This window comes from Sciurus vulgaris (genome assembly GCF_902686455.1).
Source record: "Sciurus vulgaris genome assembly, chromosome: 9".
NCBI lineage: Eukaryota > Metazoa > Chordata > Mammalia > Rodentia > Sciuridae > Sciurus > Sciurus vulgaris.
Window position 1 is genome coordinate 47834222 of NC_136469.1, and position 24082 is coordinate 47858303.

The following is a 24082-nucleotide window of genomic DNA, read 5'->3' on the forward strand; positions in this document are numbered from 1 at the left end:
GAATCTCATATTTGTGAAACACCAATAAGACACAGTATTATATAGAAAGGGAATATATGAAAATATATACTACAATGAATCTCAATATCGTGTACATCCACAAGACTGGGATCCTAATTAGAGTTAAGATATATATTTCACGTTTGTATAAATATATCAAAATAGATTCTACCATCAGGTATAACTATAAAGAACAAATAAAAATTTAAAGAGTCACACTGTATCCTATAGAAAAGAAAATATATACTAAGAAAGAAGCTGTTGTGAATTTTGAAAGCTTCTAGGTTGATTATGTACTTAGCTCTTTTGTCTTTTATTTTCTCCTTGAAATTTAGATCCCATAGTCCATCATTTCAACTATTAGTTCACAGCCCCATGTTCTTCCCCATTCCCTTTCAACAGCTTCCAATTTCCCTGTTTCTTTTTTTAGAATATATATCATCGGTAAAAATTGAGCTTAGATGCCTTGTTGTAAAATATTATTGTCTTATGTTCCTGATTCTCTTTTCAATTCCCTAATTCTTTCAGTTGCCTCTCAATAACAGTCTATCCAATTCCTCATGTTTATTGTTCCAAACCTCTTTTACTCTCTTATCTTCTCCTTCCTGGAAGTGTTGCTATTTCTTTTTAAGGTTTATTTATAATATTAAGTCAATCTCTCTCCCGCCACCCCCTATACACACACACACACACACACACACACACATTTAAGAATAAAAATGGATTTTATACTGCATTTTATACCTTTTAATTCCTGAAGCAAAAGAAGAAAAAGAGATCCTGATTGGAACTGGAACACTTGATATCAGGCAAGCCAAACTTCCTTTTAGGACAAAGTCAAAAAAAGCAAAGATGCTGTAAAACCAGAGGTATCAGACTGAGGAATAGCCCCTAAATGCATTGAATCTAACACTGCTGCAGTTGTTCTAGATGTTATACCCTAATTAATTGAAAAATATCATCAATGTTTAGATTTTGTGAACACCCTTCTTTTAAATTAAATTCTAGGATAGGAGTTTTAAGTTTGTACTGAAAGCAAGGAAGTATATAGCTTTATGAAACTTTAAAAGAACTATTTGTTTATGCTGTTATATATCTTTTCTATATTTGAAGAATTAAACATGTTGGTATGTCTAATTGAAGTATGCAAATATACAAAATATGCTTGTAAAATTGCTTCCTTTAAAATTAATTTCTCATCACTTTCTTTTTAAATTTTTTTTCCTCACCAATATCTTACTAAGATCTATAAGTGTGATTTTGTCTCAAAGAAAAGTTAACAGTACTCATGAATCTAACAATTTTTCAAATGTTTTGAAACATTCATTTAGATGTTTGGGAGTTGTTTATTGTGTCCTGTACAAAGCTTCTTGTATTGTATACTGGTCTTTTTGTTAAATTTAGTGACTTGGCTAATTTTTTTCTTGCCGGTTCTAAAATAACCACTGCTGTGCAATTCTTATTAAATGAAATGTCTATTAAATTATCAATCATTTGGACTAAGTGAGGAAAAGAGTTTAACAGTTTTTCATTATTTATAGAACCAAATAATCTGCAGGAATCTGGTCATGTAGATACAAAAAAATAAGAGGGTTTATGACATATCTCACAGAAGAAATTCTTTGAAAAATAGTGTATCTTACAGAAAGCCACATAATTTTATAACAGAGTCCATTAGTTTTAATTTCAGGTGAATGGTGATGTAGTGAAAATGATTAAGTGTTCTGCTTACTATGGTAAAGTCTAAAACAGTTACTTACATTTCAAAGTTATGATCCTCTGCTCTAAGCAAGTTTTGCACCTTCATTTTATGCAAGCATGTTGTGCCCTAATTGTGGCAAGTCTGCAGAGATCTGACTGATTGATGACTCCTTAGTTTCAGGAAACCACACTATGGTTCTTGGTGTGTGTCACGTTCCTCTCCAAGCACCATTTGTCTTTAATTACTAAACTCTAAATTTGATAATTCATAATTCTTGATTCACAGAACATGCAGGCTTGCAAAAATAAATCCTTTAATTTAGTTCAATTCAAAAAATAATAATTGATTACCTACTACAAGCAAGGTAAGACTTTTAGGGTACACAAAAGAAAAAAAATCTATACTCCTTGCCACTAAGCTGCTTAATATGAAAGATATGTGCACAATCCCCGTATTTAAACACTGCTGCACTATTTCTTTCTAATCAAATGGAACCATACTTATGACATGTGAATGTTTTATAGAAATCTTAAATTCAATATGCCCAGTACTGAATTCAAATCATTTGCCCTAAATTTATGTTTTATCCAGGATTCCCTGCTTCAGTGAATGATACCACCTGAAGTGCAACTGACTTTTTTAGTGATTCTTGATGTCTTCACCTCTCTCATCCTCTTTGTTCTACTTTTTCTGGTTAATTCCCTTTTCAGACTATGTGTAAGAACTGAGGGGTTAATTTTCAGCTGATCTTATCTGTTTATACTTTCTTTTGATACAAATTTCATTTCTTTTTTTTTTTTTTTTTTTAAACATTTTCCAACATCATTTTTGTGGTGCTGGGGATTGAACCAGGGCCTCATGCGTGTGAGGCAAGCACTCTACCAACTGAGCTATATCCCCAGCCCAATTTCTGTACTAATGATTTTATTAATACTTACATAGTTTATATGCTGATGATGCTCAAATTTTAAATCATACCCTGGCCAAGAGAAAATTACTGTTGAAATATTTTTAATCTCTTTGGATAAAATTGTTATAGTTTTAATTTGATCCTTGTAGTTTAACTCGTCCCACCTTTCTTTGCTTATTAGCTATTTGATAAATAAACTCATTAATCCCATGTATTCCAAAAAATTGCTCCTCCCAAAGATGCAATAAGTTGGGTGATATTAGATTCTAGAGGTCTAATAGCCTATAGAAGACTTCCTCAGAACCAGTCAGCTAACCAGCCAGGATTTGAAAGCAGTAGCATTTGACAACAAATCCGGATCTCATTCCAATAAACTGTAAGACTGCCTTACAGTTTATTGGAAAATGTCTTTTTTGGAAATGTCCGTCACTCTAAATAACTTACATTCTCTTTCTCATTCTTACTCCCTTACACCAAAAACTCAAACCTCTAAATCCCTCAGTACAAAAAAGCTAAACCAGGTATTAAAAACAAAGAAAAGTATTTAAACAAAATTCTCTGTAAGGTATGGTTATATAATCCTTCTTAAGAAACAAACTTTTTGAAAGATGAAATTTGCTACTGCAATAAGTCCATAATTTACTTTTTCCTTTGATCTTTCCATGAAGGATTTTAATTTGTTTACAGTAGGAACAAATGAATAAAATAGTAATAAAATATAGGGAACTGGAAGCTGGGTGCAGTGGTTCATGCCTGTAATCCCAGTGGTTCAGGAGGTTAAAACAGAAGGATAGCAAAGCAAGGCAAGCCTCAGCAACTAAGTGAGGGCCTATGCAATTTATTAGTGAGACCCTGGTTCAAAATAAAAAATAAAAAAGGGCTAGGGTGGCTTAGTGCCTCTGGGTTCAATCTCTAGTAACAAAAAAACCCTAAAACCAAAACCCAAACAAACAAAAATGCCCCCCTTCCCAAACGAACAAACAAACAAACAAAAAACTTTAGAGATAAATATGGAATTTGGAGGGCAGTAATGTTATGCTAATCAAAATTTGTTTTGTAGGACTATTTAGTGATATAAACTCAATGGAACGAATGTAAAAATGAAATCAATCTTTGCTTTTCTTGTACATATAAATAATGCATTTCACAATTACATAGAATGTGCATATTCAATAGTAACATGGGAAAAGGTCAGAATAGAATTGAATTTTACAGCAGCCCAAACACAACATAAAGGGAGAGATCAAATATCCTTGTTATTCACAAATTAATTTACAATGTAAAGCAAATTTTGTAAATCATCTTTCTCCATTACTTGATTTGGAATAAGCAAAAAAGAAAAAAAAAATACTGGGTGTCTCTACGTCAAACTGTATCTGTGCTATTTTAAAAATCTACAAATTACAGATAATTGATAGCAATGCAAAATTATTCTTATCTATAGACATGCAAATAAATTGTTACAGTGGAAGTTCAGTTGACTTCCCTCCTTCTGCCTGTAGAAAAATCCAGTTTCATGTCCATTTGAAAACACATTTCAATATATCTTTGTTTTGTTTTTGGTACTGGGGATTGAACCCAGGGGTGCTTAATCACTGAGTGACATTCCCCAGTCCCTTTTTATTTTGAAACATGGTCTTTATTTTGAAACATGGTAACTAAGTAAGTTACTTAGTGTCTTACTAAGTTGCTGAGGCTGGTTTTGAACCTGCCATCCTCCTGCCTCAGCTGCTGGGATTACAGGTGCACCCACTGTGCCCGGCCCGGCTCAACCTATCTTTTCTTCATAAATGTTTTTGGTTCTTTGATTTTATCTTTAAAATGACTAATATTTGCTGGCTTCATTTAATGATGAGTTAAATAAAATCTTTTATATGTATTCATTTTATATTTAAAGAGAACCATAATTTTATCTCTTTTTGAAAATTATGTTTCAACATTGCCACAAATATGGCTGATCTGAATTTTAACTTTTGTTAGCTATAGATTTTATTTCCTATCTTTCTACTAACTGTGGGTCTCATACACTGAGTTTCTTATTATTCTATACTCAAGAAAAATAAAATCTCAAACCTAGGCCAATTATATACTAATTAATATTTCCAGCTCTTACACTAGTTTTTACCTTTTTATTGTGGTGGTTTTTAAACACAGCATATCAAGGACTATAATAAACATATATGCATACATATATACTTTTTTAACAAATATTTTACAAGGATCATTTAAGCTCAGTGCACACCACCACTAGTCTCATTTCTGTTGATTCTGATAAGATATTATGTTTCTATTACACCTGCAGTCCAAGTTTCTCCCTCTTTAAAACAAATTTGTCACAGTAATTTTGTCTAGGAAGAGACACTGTTTTGGCAAGAACCTTAATTCAGTTTTTAACAGCAGTGTTTTTTTGGATAGAAGTTTTGACAGACTGCATACTATCTTAGAGATGCCAAAATAATTTTCTGAAGTATTTGCCATATAATGTAATCTCTGTTCTCATGGAGATTGTCTTATGAGTGTGCCTGTAGAGGGGAGGTGGGAAGAGGCAGAGAATAAACAAGCTAAGAACAAACACGATAATTTCAAATAGTGAGGAAATAAAACAGGGCTGCGGAATGGAGGAATTTAAGGTTCTTTTCATAGAATAGTCAGACCTGGGATATCTGAGAAACTGTTAGGCTGATAATGTGAAGATCTGCTAAGGAAAGATCTAGGGAAGAATTACAGGCAGAGGTTCTGAGAGAGATCAAGCTGGTAGGGCTAGTGCATGACTGTGATCCATGATAAGAAATTTATTTTAGACAAGTGTGCCTGCAATCCCAGTGGTTCAGGAGGCTGAGGCAGGAAGATCTCAAGTTCAAAGCCAGCCTCAGCAACTGAGCAAGGTCCTGTCCAAAATAAAAAATTAAAAGGGCTGGGGATGTGGCTTAGTAGTTAAGCACTCCTAGATTTAATGCCCAGTGCCCCCCCCCCCCCAAAAAAAAACACAAAAAACTACTTGTAGTGCACTGTAACCATTTCTGTTCTGTTCTGTTCTATCCTACCCTATCCTCTCTCCTGTTGCACTCCACTAATTTAATGGTATCCCTTATCCAACATGCTTGGGACCAGAACCTTTTTGGATTTCAGATTTTGGAGTATTTGCATATATATACATATATATATAAAGAGATATCATAGGGATGGGGGCCAACTATAAATACAAAAGTCACTTATTATTCATATATATCTTATAAACATTAGTAGTGTTTATATAGTATTTTTAGTGTACTTGTGTTTCAACTACAACCTATCACTTTGGGTCAGTTGTAGAATTTTTCATGTTCAGCATGTCAGATCTCAAAAAGTTTTAGATTTTGGAGGATTTCAGAGTTTCAGATTATGGATGTGTTTTCACTATGTTACTTAACCTCCTTGTGCTGTAGTTTGTACATTTTAAAGTCTGGGCAATAATAGTTCCTCATCACAAGATTTGACACCAAATTTCCCTCCAGAAAGAATGAACCCTTTTATATTTTTAACTTTTAACATATTCTTATCATATACCTTATTTCTCTAAACCTACACAACTTATCGTTTTAATCTTGTCAGCTTTATAGGTGAAAACTCATTTGTAATTGTTTTAATTACATTCCTTTTATTTCTAGTGAGGATGGACACCTTTTCTTGCTCATTGGACACTACCTTTTGGTAGTTTTCACTTTTTACAAAATGTAAAATATGATTATATATATATATAAATTTACTAACTATATAAAACTTTATCTATTCATAGCACCAAATATAACTAGTTTATCATATATACAACCTGTTATTTTTCATTTAATTAGAGCATTCTCTTAAACTTATTTCACACTAAACTACATAGACCAATAAAGGAAAAAAATATTTTTTGAGGGGATTCATAAAAATCAATGAGAATAACATCTAGATCTTAGTTTTTGAAATTAGTATAAACTGAAAAATACAAAACTTTATTCATTTTTCATTTTAATTAATAGTTTTCAATATTTTTAAATCATCATAGATTGTAAAACATACAGAAATGAACAACCAGGTATTCACAAAGATGTGCCTAATTTGGGTGACATCTATCAAATATATTAACACAGCTGCCTATTATAGTGGAAGGGAATGGTTATGTGACAAAGAAATAAATTAGAGAAAGTTTTTGCACGAACTAATGATAGCTAAGCCATGAAGTGAAGAATATAACTAATTTAAGCCTCTTTATTAATTCAAGTTGCAGGTTAAAAATTTATACACTTTGTACTTTTCCTAAAATTGACTTCTTTTTTGTAAAATAATATCTGATGACATTACTGACTACCTTGTATGTGCAGATAGTATGCTAGATGCTACCCTCAAGATGAGGGAGGGGGCTTGTCTATTGAAAGTAGTCAAAATCAAATGCCTTTGCTGAAAAATGACATTCCTTTTCAATTCTCAATTTGTAGTAGTGAAAATTTAGTTTCTGCTACATGCTGTTATCTTTGAAAACCATAGAATAAGAAATTCTAAATCAGACCAATGGAATTTGCAAACTTACATTCTGTGTACATATCTAAGTAAAATTTCAATGAGGATAGAAAACAAAAACCATTTTGTTTGTTATAGATGGACACAATACCTTTGTTTTATTCATTTATTTATTTTTATGTGATACTGAGGATCGAACCAAGTACCTCACATGTGATAGGCAAGCACTCTACCACTGAGTCACAACCCCAGCCCCAAATATCATTTTTTAATTAATTGGATGAGAATAAAAAATTCTCCAAAACATACACTAGACAAAATTATCAAAGGAATTAATTTCCTAAGTGGAAATTAACATTATGTTTAGTTAGTACTACTAATAATTTTATCCTTCATTTCCATGAAGTTCAAAACTTGTGCACTATGCTTTCTTTTTGATTATATCTCTGATAGGCTGAAGCTGTTGTTATTAGAAAACAGGAACAAATAAGGTCAATCAGTTCCTCTTCCTATGCCAAGAATAGGCACACATGCCAATGAGGTTAAATGGAAAAAGAAAGAAAGAAAAGAAAAGCCATTGGACATAGGGAAAAAATTAAATCAGAGAATAGAAAGTATGTTTTGTATCAAGTTAATTGGAAGCTCAGTTTCTTTGCTCAGATGAAACTACTTTTCAAATGTTTTATCAATTTCTTTAAACGCACACAAATATACTTAATTAACCAAAAAATAACTGGTAGGAACTCTTAAGGTATTTGAAGATAGGAGGCCAGAATCACAAGATAAGATTGTGACTCCAGAGAAAAGGAAAAAAAACAAAACAAAACAAAAAAATAAGGCTTAGAAAAGGTTCAAATAAGAATAGTTTCTACTTATACCTCCTAGGGCAAGACTAATATCATGGTACTTTTAGGTTTTCCCTTTGATTTTGCTTTATCACTTCTCTTGAATGGGAAATCGAGAAAAAAATTACACAGAAGTAGGAGGGTATACTTTTAGGATCAGTGACCCCAAAGTGGGGAAAATCACCAAAAGGTCTACATAAGAAACAATATTAACTTAGGTGGACAGGTTTATTTTTTTCTTAGAGAATTAGGAAATACTTAAATTTATCTAATTTTTAGATTCAATGGTGGGATTTGCTGTTACATACTCATACATGCACACAATATAATAATATAATTTGGCCAATATCACTCCTCAGTACTTCCCTTTTCACTTACTTCCTCCCTCTCCCAGTCCCTTTCTTCCCTTCTACTGATCTTCCTTAGATTTTCATGAGAAGTCCACCCCCACAATCTTTCTATTCCTTTTTTCTTTCTAGCTTCCACATACTGACCCCTAACCTTCTAAGTTTGGCTTATTTTGCTTAACATAATATTCTCAAGTTCCATCCATCTTCCTGCAAATGACATAATTTTATTTTTCTTTATGGCTTAATAAAACTTTTTTTTTGCACCAGGGATTGAACCCAGGGTATTTAAAACAGCCACATCTCCAGTCCTTCTTAAAAAATATATTATTTAGACAGGTTTTGACCATGTTGCTTGGGGCTTTGAATTCACAATCCTCCTGCCCCAGCCTCCAGAGCCACTGGGATTACAGGTGTGCATCACCACACCCAGCTAAACTCCATTGTTTATATACACCACATTTTCCTTATCCTTTGATGGACACCTAGGCTGGTTTCATAGTTTGGCTATTGTGGATTGTTCTGCTGTAAATGCGACAACTCAAGGCATTCTAACACATATTTTGAGTAGTTTCACAACTTTGGTACCTACTGATACTTCGAGTCAGACATACTTTGTTGTAAAGGACTATTCTGTGCATTATAGAATGTTTAACAGTATCTCTGAACTTCTTTCTATTAGATGACAGTAGCACCCCCTAAAGTCTCAACAATAAAAAAATTTCCCAGACATTACCAATTGTCCCTTGGAGGCAAAATCACCCTCATTTGAGAACTACTGATTTAGAGATTACATTCTAAATAATGATATAAAAATGAACAAAAGATGCCTATTATGCAAAATTATTTCCTGTATCACTCTGACTAGATGTCCTCAGGAACAAGAGGAAATTAAATTAGTGTAGAACTCATCTTCAGTTCATAGCACTTTTTATAGTATTATTTAAAATCACTTTAAAAGGATGTGAAAGGAATTAGGAATAAGCAAATATTTAGTTTTGAACCACACAATCTAAGGGACAGCAACAGATTTCAGAAACTAGTTTCCTATTGACATTTTGCACATAAGATCTGGCTTTGTAGTTTAGAGACCTAGGTTCTGGTCTGCTCTGGTACACATTAATTGTAGGACCTAGATCAAATCACTTGGCCTGTTGGAGTCTTATACCTTACAAAGAGTTCAAATACATACTTCTAAAAAAAATTAAATTTCCTTAGATATATCTAGTACTGATAGTATGCTGATAGGAAAATGTGGTAAATACTGTATTGGTTTGCTTATCTATCCTCTAAAGAATGGTCTGTGGGCACAGCACTGGGATGACTTGGGAGTTTGTTAGAGATGCAAAATTTCAGAACTTAGACCAACAGCACCAAAATCTGTATTTAACAAGAGACGATAACGATAAACTTAAAGGAGCGAGTGTTATTTCATTTCAGTTACAGTTCTGCTTAAAGATTAGGTACAACAGTTAATATTTGTTGCTAGCCAACAAAAATTTTAGAGACTGCTCTACCATAAATTTTTGTAAATTATTAACTCATGAGATCCTCCCAATAATCTTATGAGGTTGATATAATTGTGATTCTCTTTATGCATACAAAAATCAAGCTCAAAGAAGAGGGTTATTAACTCATCTAAAGTTAGTAAGTGTAAACCTAGATTTTTGGATATAAAATTGGTATAGTTAGTCATATTTCTAATGACACATAAACAGAACACACAGGCTGCCTCTCATTTTGGAATGGTCATCTAATTGAAAACTTGATTAAATGCTGTTATAGAGGTTTCTTCATTTATTTACTTAAATATCTATGAAACAACATTGTTGTTTGGAAAATTCCAAGCATAGCAAAAGGCAAAAAATAGAAATAGGACAGTATCATTTGAAAGGAAGCGAAATCATTCATACCTACAGACAGTATCATTTGAAAGGAAGCGAAATCATTCATACCTACAGACAAGATGATTATATAACTAGAAGATGTGAGTCAAGTCTAAAAGTTATTAGTATTTATTAGTGTTAGAATTAATAAAAGAATTCAGAAAGAATCCTTCTTATAACACAAACAAAAATAAAAAAGCTTATAAGGCTTTAGTATATACGTACACATGAAATGTATACATGTATATATGTGTGTGAATATATATATATATTACTATATATAAATGTATATTACTATAAATATAAATACATATGCACATTATTATAAAGAATAGTAAAGCAAGGGAGAAAATGGATTATTCAATGATTAGAAAAAAATTTGCATTAAACCTTACACAGTACATAAAATAATTCTAAAGAGATCAAATATAAAGAGCAAGAAACCCCACAAATGTACACATATAAAAGAAAATATAGGTGGCTATTTAATTCGTTGTAGTATTAGAATTTCTAAACAAAATATTTCAATAGATTGGTGCATACATGTATAATGTGTATGTGTATATATATGGGAAATTACCAAAATAAGGAAATACCTTTGACTAACAAAAATCTGAAGCATTTCTAAGTTTAAAAAATCATCATAAAAATACAAAGTAAATATCAATCAAGGTAGATATTTATAATCAATGTGAAATAAGATATTAATATCCTTATAATAATGGCAAAAGAAAAATGATCAAAGAACATGATTAAAAAAAGGAATACAAATGCATAATAAACATATGAATGGTTTAGCAAACCTCTCTGGTAATATCTTACAACAATAAGAATTTGTGCTTACTAAAATAGCAAAGATGAACTCATATTATATTATTCACTGCTGGCACATATACATTCCAAGGGTACTCTCATGTAGCAGTGCTGGAAGTACACATTGGCGCGTATACTCTTAAATGCTGTTCTTTAGGGTGTTTCAAAAGGCTTCAGTGCATTTTACTTACTGACCTAGTTCTTTCTTCTAGGAATCTGTTTTAAGATAGAGGTGTGAGGATTTATAAGTGAAGATTTTCATACACGTTGTTTGTACAAGAAATAATTATTTATAAAGGAAACTATATGAAGTGTACACTGTTAAGAGAACATACTATCAGATAGCCCTAAAAATAGTTTTTACACAATTTTTATAACATGTAACATTTATCTTCATTAAAGATAAAACATTCTACTTATATTAAAACATGTTAAAATACATGTGCAAATACACTGATATATGAATATAGTAATACCGAATATTTGATATCAAAATATTACCCAGAATGGGATTTCAAATACTTTTCTCCTTTAGATATTTCTGATTTTGATTTTCTAAAGTACATCTTACTTATCTTAAAGACCCTAAAACTAGAGTTAATGATTCTAAAGTCAATCTAGAGATGATGGGATGCCCCATGCTCTATGTCAGTATGGACAGCTTAGGTTTTTCAAGTTTTGAACTGTACTGTGTGCCACATCTAAACAAATACTATAGACATAATAAAAACCCTGGAGATGTTTAGCATTCCAGCTATGCAGAAGGTCACAGGCCCTCTTACATAAAGTCACCCTGGCACTGACTGTCATGAACATACTTGGATTATCTCTCATGCACATGATTATCAACACACAGAATAGCTATGTCCTGTTCCCTCAACATCCTCTGAAATTGTTCCTTTTTCTCTCTTAGAGGTCGGACCTCTACTTTAAACCTGACACAGCCCCCTTCTTGCAAAGTCTCCTTTCTTAGGATACTTGATTTTCACTAGATCTCCTTTGTCAATCATCCTATCTCTAGGATTCAGGCCAGGAGAACAGAGGAAATTTACTTAGTTTTTTCTCAAATGGAGTAACAGCTAAGGATAATTTATAAGGAGTGAGGCTGACAATATATTAGTTATTAATAAATCACTGATATTAATGCCAGTATTTCAGTAATTACATGAAATAAGTTCCAAAATACAATAACTTTTGAACTGGTATTATAATAACAATGAGCCAAAGGTAGGTTTTGTATAGTCAAAGCATATGCAAAAGACTTCCCAGTTGAGAGAAGAGAATGAGCCTTTCAGGAAGGAGTGGAAAGAAAATCAGTGAAGGAAAAAGGATGTATGCAGAGGAGCCTTTAGTCTGGGAAATAAGCCCAAGGAAGAAATCTGCTTCATCAAATTATTAGGAAAGAAAACTCTGTGTGAAGGAAACAGAAACAGAAAGGGATTTAACACAGAAAATTAGGTGCTGACAAAGACTGAAGGAGCACAAGTCAGGTGTCTCTGGGGTTACTGAATTCAAGAGCACATCACCATGGCATTGATCAAGATAAGGAGAAGCCTCTGCAGGCTGCTGCCTTCAATTTCCTCTTAATATCCATAAGGATAATAAGACTCTGGAACACCAAGTGAGCGTGCTAAGCAGAAAGAACAAGCAGGAAGATGGCCTCTGCTTCATTTCCAGCTAATTAGTTTTGGTTCTGTTTCTGTTTATATCATTGTTTTTATGGAAAAGTTCAGTGTAAGTTCTAAATCACTAGCTTAGGAACCAATTTTTCAAAAGTATTACATTTATACTTTGGGGTCCTTGTGTCTATAAAAATCAACAAAATAAACAAATAAAATGAACAAGAAAACATCTCCCTAAAGAAAAACTAAAATTTCTCCTTGGGCTGTTTTATAGTTGTAAACTTCATTTAATTCTCCCTAAAATATCTTAAGGTGAGTAACATTATCTCTCCCATAATTACATGGTAGTGTAAAAATTTTTAAATTTCATTTGTAGGATGTGAAAAAAGCTAGAAAACAAGGCTTCATGATAATAATTTATCACAAAAGCTTGCTTCTTACATCAATGGGTTGGGTTGTACTTTTTTTTTGCTTGTTTTTGGTTTATTGGTAAGAAGTTCTTCGATGCTGATGTAGTAAGAAATGCATATTTTCAATTATTCTGTACGTAGGCCTGGAGTACATAAATAATGAGGTAAAATGATAAAAGTAACAATTCTGAAGCAGTACAAGAAAATGAAATTTCATTACGTGCAATGAAGGAAGCTGGTATACAAAGGAATATTTGTTTTCTAGTACAAATGTTTCATTCTTTTTTCGTTGTGGTGGTTTGTTTGTTTCCTCCTTTTTCTTTTTACCATAAGTAATTTTGGTAACATCAGAGTTAGTGATAAAGTTCATAGAAGCTTAAGTGAATTATTTTATATACTTCTTCAAGTCATCTGAAAATTTACTTTGAAACCTCTCTCAAATGCACCTCTTTTCCCAAGAGAGTACTTATAGCTGTTTTCTTCACCTTTCCAGTTGAGCAACTAAGGTAAGAGGAAACCAAGACCTTTATCTATTGAGTCATGCATGGTACAGTTAACGGGAAAACTACCAGGAAGGGAATCAGGAAGATCTAGCAACCAATTATTTGCTTCAGTCACCATCTCCTATATTGTCACACATATAAACAATTAAAATCCACATGATGATGAAACCCACTAAGGCTTATTTTATGTGCCACATACTGTTTCCTAAGTAACATACTGAAATAATAGAAGTTAGTTTATCTATTAATGCATTTAGTGATGGAGTTTGTGAAATGTAACAAAAAGGACAAATGGAAAGGGATGAGAAGCGATAGGTATTAACTGACCCAACAGTACAGGCTACAGTAAAGGTCAATGATCAATTGAATTCCTGCCTCTTAATGTGATTCTGAAGACCAGCTTATCTCAAGTATTCTGAAGGTCTAATTATTGTATTTGCCGATGAAAATTCTTCTGACATGTAATTCAATTTCTTAAACTTCTCGACTAAGGTATTTGATATTAAGATGTCCCTGATCACACTCTATCTAATAAGATCCAACTCTGAAAGCTCATTCTCCTTTCCCTTATGTCTGGCCTCTTTGGTACCCAGTGAAAGCAATTTTGCTGCTTTTTCATTTTTGAAATGAAGTTTAGATGTCATCTGTGTTCTTATAAAGAACTTGGTCTGGGAGAGTCCCTGTCAAGACATCTATTGTAATAGTGGCTCCTACACATGCCTTCATACACTGACGGCCTATGGTGAGAACTACACCCACACCTCACCCAGACGTTAGGTGTGTGTTCAGAAATGCAAGATGGAGGGCACGAGGGGAGCAGTCCCCTAAGCCAGGCTCAGGGGCACTGACTCCAAGTTGAAGACTGTCCACAGACAGGGCTTTCAAGCAAGTGACAGCCGGGAGGGCATTTCCGCAGGGCGCCGGACAAACCGTCCGCCCGACGGCAGCGGGAGGGCCGAGCGGCCCCGCCAGACACGCGCCCGGTGGCCGGCACTTGCAGCCACACACGCGCGAGCCCGCAGCCCCGCCCCGCGCGCCGTCCAACCGCTCCTCCGCCGGCTTCCCGGGACGCCGCGGCCCCCAGCGCCCCGCGCGGGGAGAGCCCAGGCGCCGCCCGCCTGCCGGGCCACTTCCCTCCGCCGCTGGGTGCAGCTCGGGGCCCGACCGCGCCGCCCCTCTCCGCGCTCACCTGCTCGCTCTCCTCTTGGGGCTGCCGCCCGCGCCGCCGCGGGCTCGCTCCGGGCTCCCGCTCCGTCCCAGCCGCCGCCAGCTCCGCCAGCGCGTCCCCGTCCTCGTCGCGCTCCCCGCTGCCGCCGCCCCGCAGCAGTTCCCCGGCCGAACACATCCCGCCGCCAACTCCCGCCGCCCGGGACGGCAGCCGGAGGGCCACGCCGCGTCGCACGAGGCGGTGGCTGCCGCCCCAGGGTCGCCCTAATCGGCAGCGCTTGCCGCTGACAGGAGACTGCGAAGCGCGCCTGCCGGCCTGGGCGCCCAAAGTACAGTAACAGCCCGGCCCCTCCTGTCACCGGCTCGCCCCGCCCCGCCGCCGGGAGGAGCCCTCCGGGGCGGGGCCAAGGCGGGGGCGGGGCCAAGGCGGCGCGTGTGCGTGAGTGTGTGTGATAGTATGAGTCTATGAGAGGGTTTGAGTGTGTGTGACTATAACAGTATGTAACAGATTGAGGGAAATTGTATATTATGAGAGTCGGTGAGTGTATGAGAGAGATTGTGTCTGAGAGAAATTGTGTGTATGTGAGCCTGCGTGTGATTTTGTGTATGCGAATGAGAGACTATCTGTACATAACAGATGAAAGATTGTATATAATAAAGACTGTATGTGTATGACAGATTGCGTATGAGAGAAATTTGTGTGTGTGTGTGTGTGTGAGAGAGAGAGAGAGAGAGAGGGAGAGAGAATGAATTGTGGGTATGAGGGAGAAAGTGAGAAACTGAGATACTTAAGTGTGAGAGGGGAACTATGCGTGTGAAAGAGACGGTGTGTGTATGCAAGAGAGTACTTTTGTGGGTGAGAGTGGGATTGTGTGTGGCAGAGACATACACATACACCCATTTACACTCTAGCAGGGAGCCTCTGTTCTTCCCTGGCACTGAATGTGCTGGTTATGCTGCTGGCTGCCTGTTTAGGACAGCTGTCCATCCTTTGCAAGGAATGCACATTTCTCTGTCTTTCTTTCCTTTTGCCTCCTCTTCTAGTATCTTTCTGAAGGACTGTGTCTTTTTTTCTCTGTTGAGTGTTCCCTGGTGTGTGGTCTTTGGTGGAGACTTGGGATCCTTTGATGATACTTCTGTGTATTTCTATCAATGAGTAAGAATATGTCTCAGTGGTGGTAAGGGGATATGTCCAATTTATAATTCTTTCTCTTACTACCCCTGTCCATTTTGTTAAAGGGAAATTGAGGGACATTTAAATAAAATACCAGTTTTTTTTTTGCATGTATCTCTTATCTGTACGTTGAGGAAATGATGGGACTATATATAAACTATCAGGCTGACAATGGAAAGTAAATTTGTGTAGATAGGGAGGAGAATGAAAGTTATTTGGGATTTTCTATTAAAATGTTTTCAGGCCCTGACAAGGAGTTAAAATAGGCAGGAACTCATAGTCTTATTTTGAAGACATATTTTCTGTTTTTGGTAGTCAGAGACTCCCTCATACTCTCTCTCACACACACATAGCTCACTTACATTGTTTCATACACACATGATCTCACATGTATGATTTCTTTCTCACATATAGTCTCTCTCAAATCCTCTTAGTTTTTCTTACACATACAAATCTCCCTAGGGCCTAGAATACATGCTTTTGGACATCACAATTTAGAAAGAAAATGAGTTTAAATTAATTCCTTTGTTAAAAACCTTTTGAACCCTAAAGGATAGTATTTAACATATTTATATATATATATATTTAACATATATATAACATATATATATATATATATATATATGTAAAATCAGAAACAAATGTCATAATGAGAACTCAGAAACATCCCTGATGGGCCTCATACCTTTTCTCTACTGGCAACATTTTCATTTTTGCAATTTTGGTTTGACTATTTTTTCTTATAAAAAGTGACCTTTTTTTTTTAAAAAAAAAATAGAACTTTAGATATATATATGTGTATATATGTATGAAAATGTTTATATATATATATATATATATATGCAGAGAATATTAACTCTTTATTACCAACCCTGTGAACTTAAGGCACACTTTGAATAAAGGTCTATCAACATCTTTAAAAAATGTATATATATATATTTTAAAAGGCACATTTTGAAGCTCTCCTTTTGCTTGTATCCCTTAGTTTGGTGTTATTGTTTGGAACTAGAGTGTTACCCAAATGTTCAGGTGTTGAAGGCTTGATCCCCAAGGCAGTAATGTTCAGAGATGAAACTTTTGGAAAGTGATTAGATCATGAAGGCTCTAGCTTCATTAATCTATTGATGGATTAATTACTTGATGACATAAGTGGGAAGTGGTAGAAACTTTAGGTGGTGAGTCCTAGTTGGAATAAGCAGATCACTGGAGGTATGCTTTGGAAGGGCATTTCTTATCTGTAGTCTGTTTCTCTCTCTCTCTCTCCTTCCAGGCTGTCATGAAGTGAGCAGCTTTCCTCTGGCATGCCTTTCTGTGATGTTCTACCTCATCTCAGGCCAAAGCAATGGAGCTGGCCAACCATTGACTGACACCTCTGAAACTGAGCCAAAATAAAGGTTTTCTCTTTTAAGTTGTTTTTCTCAGGTATTTGTCATAACAACAAAAAGCTAGCTAATAAACTTGGTAAGTGAAAAGGCTATGCACTCTCAATCAAGTGAAGAATGAACAGAAATTTGTACATGGGGACTCAGAAGCCACAGAATATATAGAAATGAGCAAGTGAAAAGATCAATACACTGCTTAGCTTTCAGCTTAGGGGATGAATTAAAAAAAAAACTCCTTTAGAATATACTGCTAGTGTTTTGTCAATTCAGCCTTCTTGATTCATTGACAAGTGTGTTCATTCAGTGTTTCAGCAGATATTCATCGAACTAGGTACTAGGCTCATATCTAGGTTCCTACTTTCAAGGAGATTCCATTTTAATCTAATTCTAGTCAGCTTCACTTGGCTAAAGCCAAGAATTTTCACCAGAGTCATCTGATCCCCACTTAGAACTGAAGTCAGAATCTCTTTTTCTTAGTACTGTCTACCTTTAGTGACTGTGTTTGGTTTGGGACAGGCATTCTTTTGTTCACAGAATTTTTGCTTTTTTTCCTGGAGATCTAAAAACCATCTCTTTAAACAACTCTAATAATAGCACTTTAAACAAAAGACATTATTCAGATAACATTCCAGATCTTACACTTTTGAGCACATCTTGTGGGAGGGGTGGGACGTTTTTGCTGGCTCTATGAGGTAAATAACATATATAAAGCTATCAGCAAGTTTCCATGGGAAATATAAGACTGCTATTACCTAGACAACTATAGCATGTTGGTCTCATATTGTATGTTATTTAGTTTTGATTTTTGTATTTACCTCTGTTTTCTCAGGAATTAAAAAGTTGCAAGAAGAAGGATTCCTATTTAGCAGAACCTTCAGAAGTGGGAACTCAGATGCACTTCTGAGTTCTCTCTCCTTACAGTAGGAAAGTAGATTAAGAGTTGTTTTCATTTAAAAAAAAATCATTGAGAAGGCTATTCAGACTCACTAGTAGAGAAAAATGGAAATGTAAACAATTATAAACAACCACTCAGTATCTGATAACAATTTTTAAAATGTTGAATAAAACCTAATGTGCACAATAGAGAAAAAGTTAAAACCTGCCATTGCTAGTAGTTCTGCAAATTGATAGCATTCTTTTTACAGGACATATTCTGCACTGTAAAGACATCCATATCCTTTGGCTCACTAACCTCAGACCTAGGAAATAGTTCAAAAGGGTATGGGTTGGGATATGGGAGAAGATTGGTCAAAGGGTACAAAATTTCAGTTAATCAGGGGAATAAGTTTTCCAGATCTTTTGCAGTGTAGTGACCATAATTAAATAATAATGTAGTATATACTTCAAAATTACCCAAAGAGTAGATTTAAAATCCTCTCATTGTTAAAAAAAGATAAATATGGGTGGTGACATATATGCTAATTAACTTGACTATCATTTCACAATGTATACATACATTCAAATATGACATTGTGCCCCATAAATATGTATAATTATTATTTGTCAATTAAAAAATTAGAAAAAGAAGGAAAAATTGTTCATATAAAGATTTTCAAGGTAGATTATAGTGAAAAACTGGAAGTAGTCTAATGTGCTTCAGTACCGAGATGGTTCAGTAGACTGTAGAATACCAACATAAATGTGTACGGTCTTTCAATGGTAACAAAATTTTGAATTAACATGATAAAATTTTTAATATAATGTTAAGTAAAAAGTACAGAATAAAAGTAGCAGAGCCACTCCTTTATCCTGTTTCCCGGGGTCTAGGCAGAAAAAAGAGTAACGTGACAGCTTTGCTCAGCTTAGGGATTATATCTTACACATGTAAAATTGTATGAGCAAGTAGATCAAATTTGGAATACAAATGTTTGAAATGGTTTCTTGAACAACACGATTATGGGCAATGTGTTTCCTTCCAAAATTAATTGTAATGTAATTTAAAAATAAATCATTTTAATAGATCTGTATCTATTTTCTTTATAAAATGGGATTGCTGCCACCCAAAGTCTGGTTGATTCAACTTCATAGCTGAAAGTTCTATTACCTTTTGTTGAATAATTTAGTTCTTGAATGGGTTTGGATCTTTTATTTATGCTGGTCTCAATAATTTAGAATCATAGACTTGGAAAGGAATCTTAAGAGGCAGTTTAGCACAAACTCCCACCCAATGTAGCAGTCCCTTTTACAACATTTCTGACACACGATTACCCTCCTCCTGCTTGAAGCTGTCCAAATGTGGGCCACTCACTACTTCATGATACCCCCTGTTCAACTATTGAATCACAATAATTGTTAGAAAGTCTTTCCATCTACTGAATTAAATCTGTATCTCTATTTTGCTCATTGGTCCTAATTCATTCCTGAAGTATAAGAGGAAAGATTAATATATTTTTTCCTCTCAAAACAGTCCTTGGAATTTTTTTAAAAGGTATTTTTGTCTACACTTGTAGACAAAAATTTCAATTGTTACTTATGGATAAATGTTGGATTTATTTTATTGCAGGTTGACCACCTCATAAAGCCTAAGAATGAAGTCAGTTCAACAGAATACAAGATTGAGGAGTGAACTTTTTTGGATGGCTACTCCAAAAACTTACAGCTATCCCTGTATGCTTTTTTAAAGTTATGGTAGCCAGTAAATCTATCATCATAAGACTGCACCCTCCTTTTTGCCCCTCATAAGTTAGGTTGGCTTTTCATCACTTACTAAAGAAGTAAGAATGATACAGAGCAATGAATAGTTCTACTACTGTCTGCCTGCAGAAGCTTGGGTAGTTCATTTAAAGTTTCTGTTTCTGACTTTTATCATCAGTTAATTAGCAGGTTGAACTAGGCAATTTGAAAAGCCTCTTCCTGTTTTAAAATTCTGTGATTTCTATTTGACTTTCCTTCCAGTTCTAACCTTTGGTCTTGATTATTGTCCTAACATTTATTCCACTTAGACAAGTTGTTCTGATTAGAGAGGTTAATTCTTAAAAGCAAAGGGATAGAGGCAATTTTCTCATGCTGTGTCTTCCTTTTCACTCATAATCAAATTATCTAAGGTTATTTTCTCCATCCTCCCCTACACTGCCAAGAGAAAAGGATCTTTTAAAGTTTTTTGGATATAAATTGTTGCATTTAATTCTAAAGAATCTATACTTTTAAGACTAATGAAATCACCCCCTTTTCCTCAGTGAAAAGTAGGTCTGTAACACTTCTGCATTCAAATTTTTACTTTGAAAACTTTCACACCTTCAGAAAAGTAGCAAGAATAGTATAATAAACATCTATAGAACTACTACCTAGATTACCTCGTTAATATTTGCTGTATTTGTTTTCCAGTATGTGGGTCTCCTATGTCTGTAACTCTCAATGATTTTTAAAAATAGCATGCATGAAGACAAATTAAGAAATTCTGAAAAGAGTGCTACTTTTCCTTGTGAATATTTAGTAGGATCCGAAGAAGCAGAGATGGTATGGTGTAGTGGTTACCAATTTTAAGTCTTGATTCTGCCTGATTTCCAGTCTCGGCTCTCTCTAATTCTCACTTTCCATATTTGCAAAATACAGAATATTATTGGTACTCAAATTTACACTCAAAATATATCAGCACAAATATTATGTGAGTGAAACTGATAACATGAGGTCAGCTTGATTTTTCATTGCATAAGGGAAAACTTAGTTATCTCTGTTCTGCTAATGAGCTTGGATCTTCAATTTCCACTCATAGGAAATAAATTAGTAGTTGGCTTAAAAGAGAATGTAAAACACTGGAACAGAAATTAAGAAATGTGTATTTCTAGCTGGGCAAGAAATCAGACCCCAAATAGCATCTTCCAGCACAGTTCTAGCGGATGTAAGCCTAGATCCAGGGAGGCAGATGGGTTTCATCTCATGTGCCAATTACTGGCAGTGGCTCTCTGGTATAGAAGAAGACTTGGGAGAACTTACTAGGAAAAATGACTGTCACAACCTGGGAGATATGAGTGACAGAACAGTGCAGTATTACTATGATCTGGAGATGTCATCCCCCTGCCCACATCAATTCATATGTTGAAACTCAATGACAAACGCAATAGTATTAGAAGGTAAGGTTTATAGGACAGGAGGTCAAGAGAGCAGAGCCCTCATGGATGGGATTAGAGCTCTTATAAAAGGGTTTAAGGGACTAAGATCATTTTCTTCTCTTCTGCCATGTGAGGACACAGCATTCCTCCCCCTTTGTCCTTCCATTTTTTCTGCTATGTGAGGACATAGTGTTTGATTTTACCATCTTGGGAGCAGAAACTAAACCGTCACCAGAAGATGAACCTGTTGGGCCTTGATCTTAGGTTTTCTAGCTTCAGAACTGTGAGAGATAAATTTATATTATTTGTGAATTACCAAGTCTCAGGTATTTTATTATAACAACACAAATGGACTAAGACACACGCATTTGCCAATTCTGATCTAGGTATGAGTGGCAAAAAAGGCAAACTTCAGGCGTGAAGAGCAAACCCGAGTAAACAATTGGCTGATAAATCTGTCAAAGCTAAAAGGAGGGAGAAAATAAAGTAGATTGATATAAAGTACTTCATCAATCCTGTTAGAAAAGTAGTAATGATACTCAGCCATAAAGAATAATAAAATTATGGCATTTGTAGGCAAATGGATGAAATTGGAGAATATCATGCTAAGTGAGATAAGCCAATCTCAAAAAACCAAAGGACGAATGATCTCGCTGATAGGCAGATGATGATACATAATGGGGGGTTGGAGGGGGGCAAGAATAGAGGAAAGAGGGACTGTATAGAGGGAAAAGAGGGGTGAGAGGGGTGAGGGGAAGGAAAAAATAACAGAATGAATCAAAAACTATTACCCTAGGTAAATGTATGATTACACAAATGGTATGCCTCTACTTCATGTACAAACAGAGAAACAAGATGTATCTCATTTGTTTACAATAAAAATAAGTTAAAAAAAAGAAGAAATACTGTGTGGAAGCAAGGCAGCATAAAATAGATTATTTTTTGGCTTAGAAAATTCATTGTCAATAAAATAGTAAACTGGAAAAAAAAGAAAAGTAGTAATGAGTATAAACTTTTGTCATGTCATTGATTATCTTATAATAACTTTGTTTTTATATCCCTTGCTCCAATAAGACTGTGAATTTCTGGAGGGAAGAAATTCACTATTCTTACATTTTACAAATGCTAAGTATATGATAGATACATAATCAATGTTGGAACTTATTTAGCTATAACTAAATTTTGATTTGGCTTAAGCTGAAAGTCCTTACCCTATAAAATTCACACTATTTCTATGCTTATTTTGAAGGCCCTTGCTTTTCTTAATTTCTTATTAAAGGTATCTTTGGAAATTTTCAATATTATCATAAATAAAAGCAAATAGATATTTTCTGAAATTTAATTAATACACAGAAGGAGCAGTAAGCCCATGATGGCTCAGCTTTTTTCAGAACTCATGGAGGACAGAGTTTAGGTACAAAATAGGGACATGAAGACCCTGAAAGCAAATTTTAGGTCATCAGTGAAGATTAACCAACTCCTTTCTGCTCTGAAACCCATTTATATAATATCTCTTAAACAACTGAAAAACAAAATCAAAACTCTGATTTCTTGTCTTTTTAAATATTTAAATTCTAGTTAGTACTTAATTCTCAATTTCTGAAATTTTGTCCAACTTACACTTTCCACATCATTGACACTTCTAAATAAAATGGGTACTATTGTATTCAGCAGGTGCAGAATGATTATTCTGAACCATTAGAAGGGGCCTTATTGCTTTCTTTTTCAGAACAATTGTGACAATTTAGCTATTGAATTCTGTTATAAATATTTATAGATACAAAAGGCAATGTACTAGAAAAAAAACTCTTTTGAAACATATATAAGAGATGCAAGCCTCATAAACTTCATCACAGTTGTGCAAAGGTCAAAATTATTAGGGATGTCCCTAATGGCACAATTTTTCATCAACAATGCACTATTTAATTTGCTTAGCCATGTGGTTTAATTATCTGGGAAGATAACAAAGAATTGATACAAATTGTTAGACAAATTGCTAAGTTAGACCTGTAAGATTATCTAAAGGATTTTATAGTTTTTAGCTTTCTGAGAATGTACATATATGACTGTCACATAGATTTCCCAAAATCCGTCATATGAAAATGTGGAGGACGACTTATATTTATTTTCTTTGATAGTTGACTCTTTTCTCAAGTTGAGTTATCTTTGGTTTTTCAAGCTTTAACAATGTCTTGTTCTTCCATATTTCTGCTTCCTAGAACAGCTAAGAACAAGGAACTAAGCTAAGGCCCTCTGAGTGACTGTTGAATTGCCTAAACTTTTTCATCTACTCAGGAAAAGAAAATGTTCCTCAGATCTTCACAGGTGGTTTGTGTATTCATGATTTAGACACAATTCTAACAATCTTGGTGGAGACAGACATGAAATATTGTTTAACCTCTTCAGTTCCAGCTTTTCAATACTGTAAATATTTCAATCAAATTGACATAGGTATACTAAAATAGGTTGGAAATCATAATCTATAGCTTATATGTATGTCCTTTATTATCAATAAGAATGAAAATAGATTGTCCTATAAATAAGACACTGGGACAATAAGTTATATTTTATGTGCATAAGTTATCATATAAATGGGACATTGGGCAAATATGATATCTGGGACACTGGTACAAAATGGTTTAAGTGGTGTATGCAAGGCATAATGTGGGGAGATTTATGCACAAAGAGTGTTAAGGGGCTTTTCTTATTTTTAGTTTTTAAAATTCCCATAGGACACATAAAGCCATTTACATCTAAGAGTAAAACAGTGTGGAATGAGGAAAGTCTCATAGA

At 34.7% G+C, this 24082-nt stretch overlaps 1 protein-coding gene across 1 annotated transcript in view; it reads right to left on the reverse strand.

Annotated features, from left to right (window-relative positions):
- The window catches only part of FAM241A (family with sequence similarity 241 member A), a 37723-nt gene extending 22685 nt beyond the window's left edge, over positions 1-15038 (reverse strand). The window contains exon 1 of the mRNA XM_079154665.1: positions 14707-15038. Coding sequence (XP_079010791.1) covers positions 14707-14862 — 156 coding nt within the window. The 5' untranslated portion in view covers positions 14863-15038. The remainder of the gene's footprint in view (positions 1-14706) is intronic.
- Between the last annotated feature and the right edge of the window lie 9044 nt (positions 15039-24082).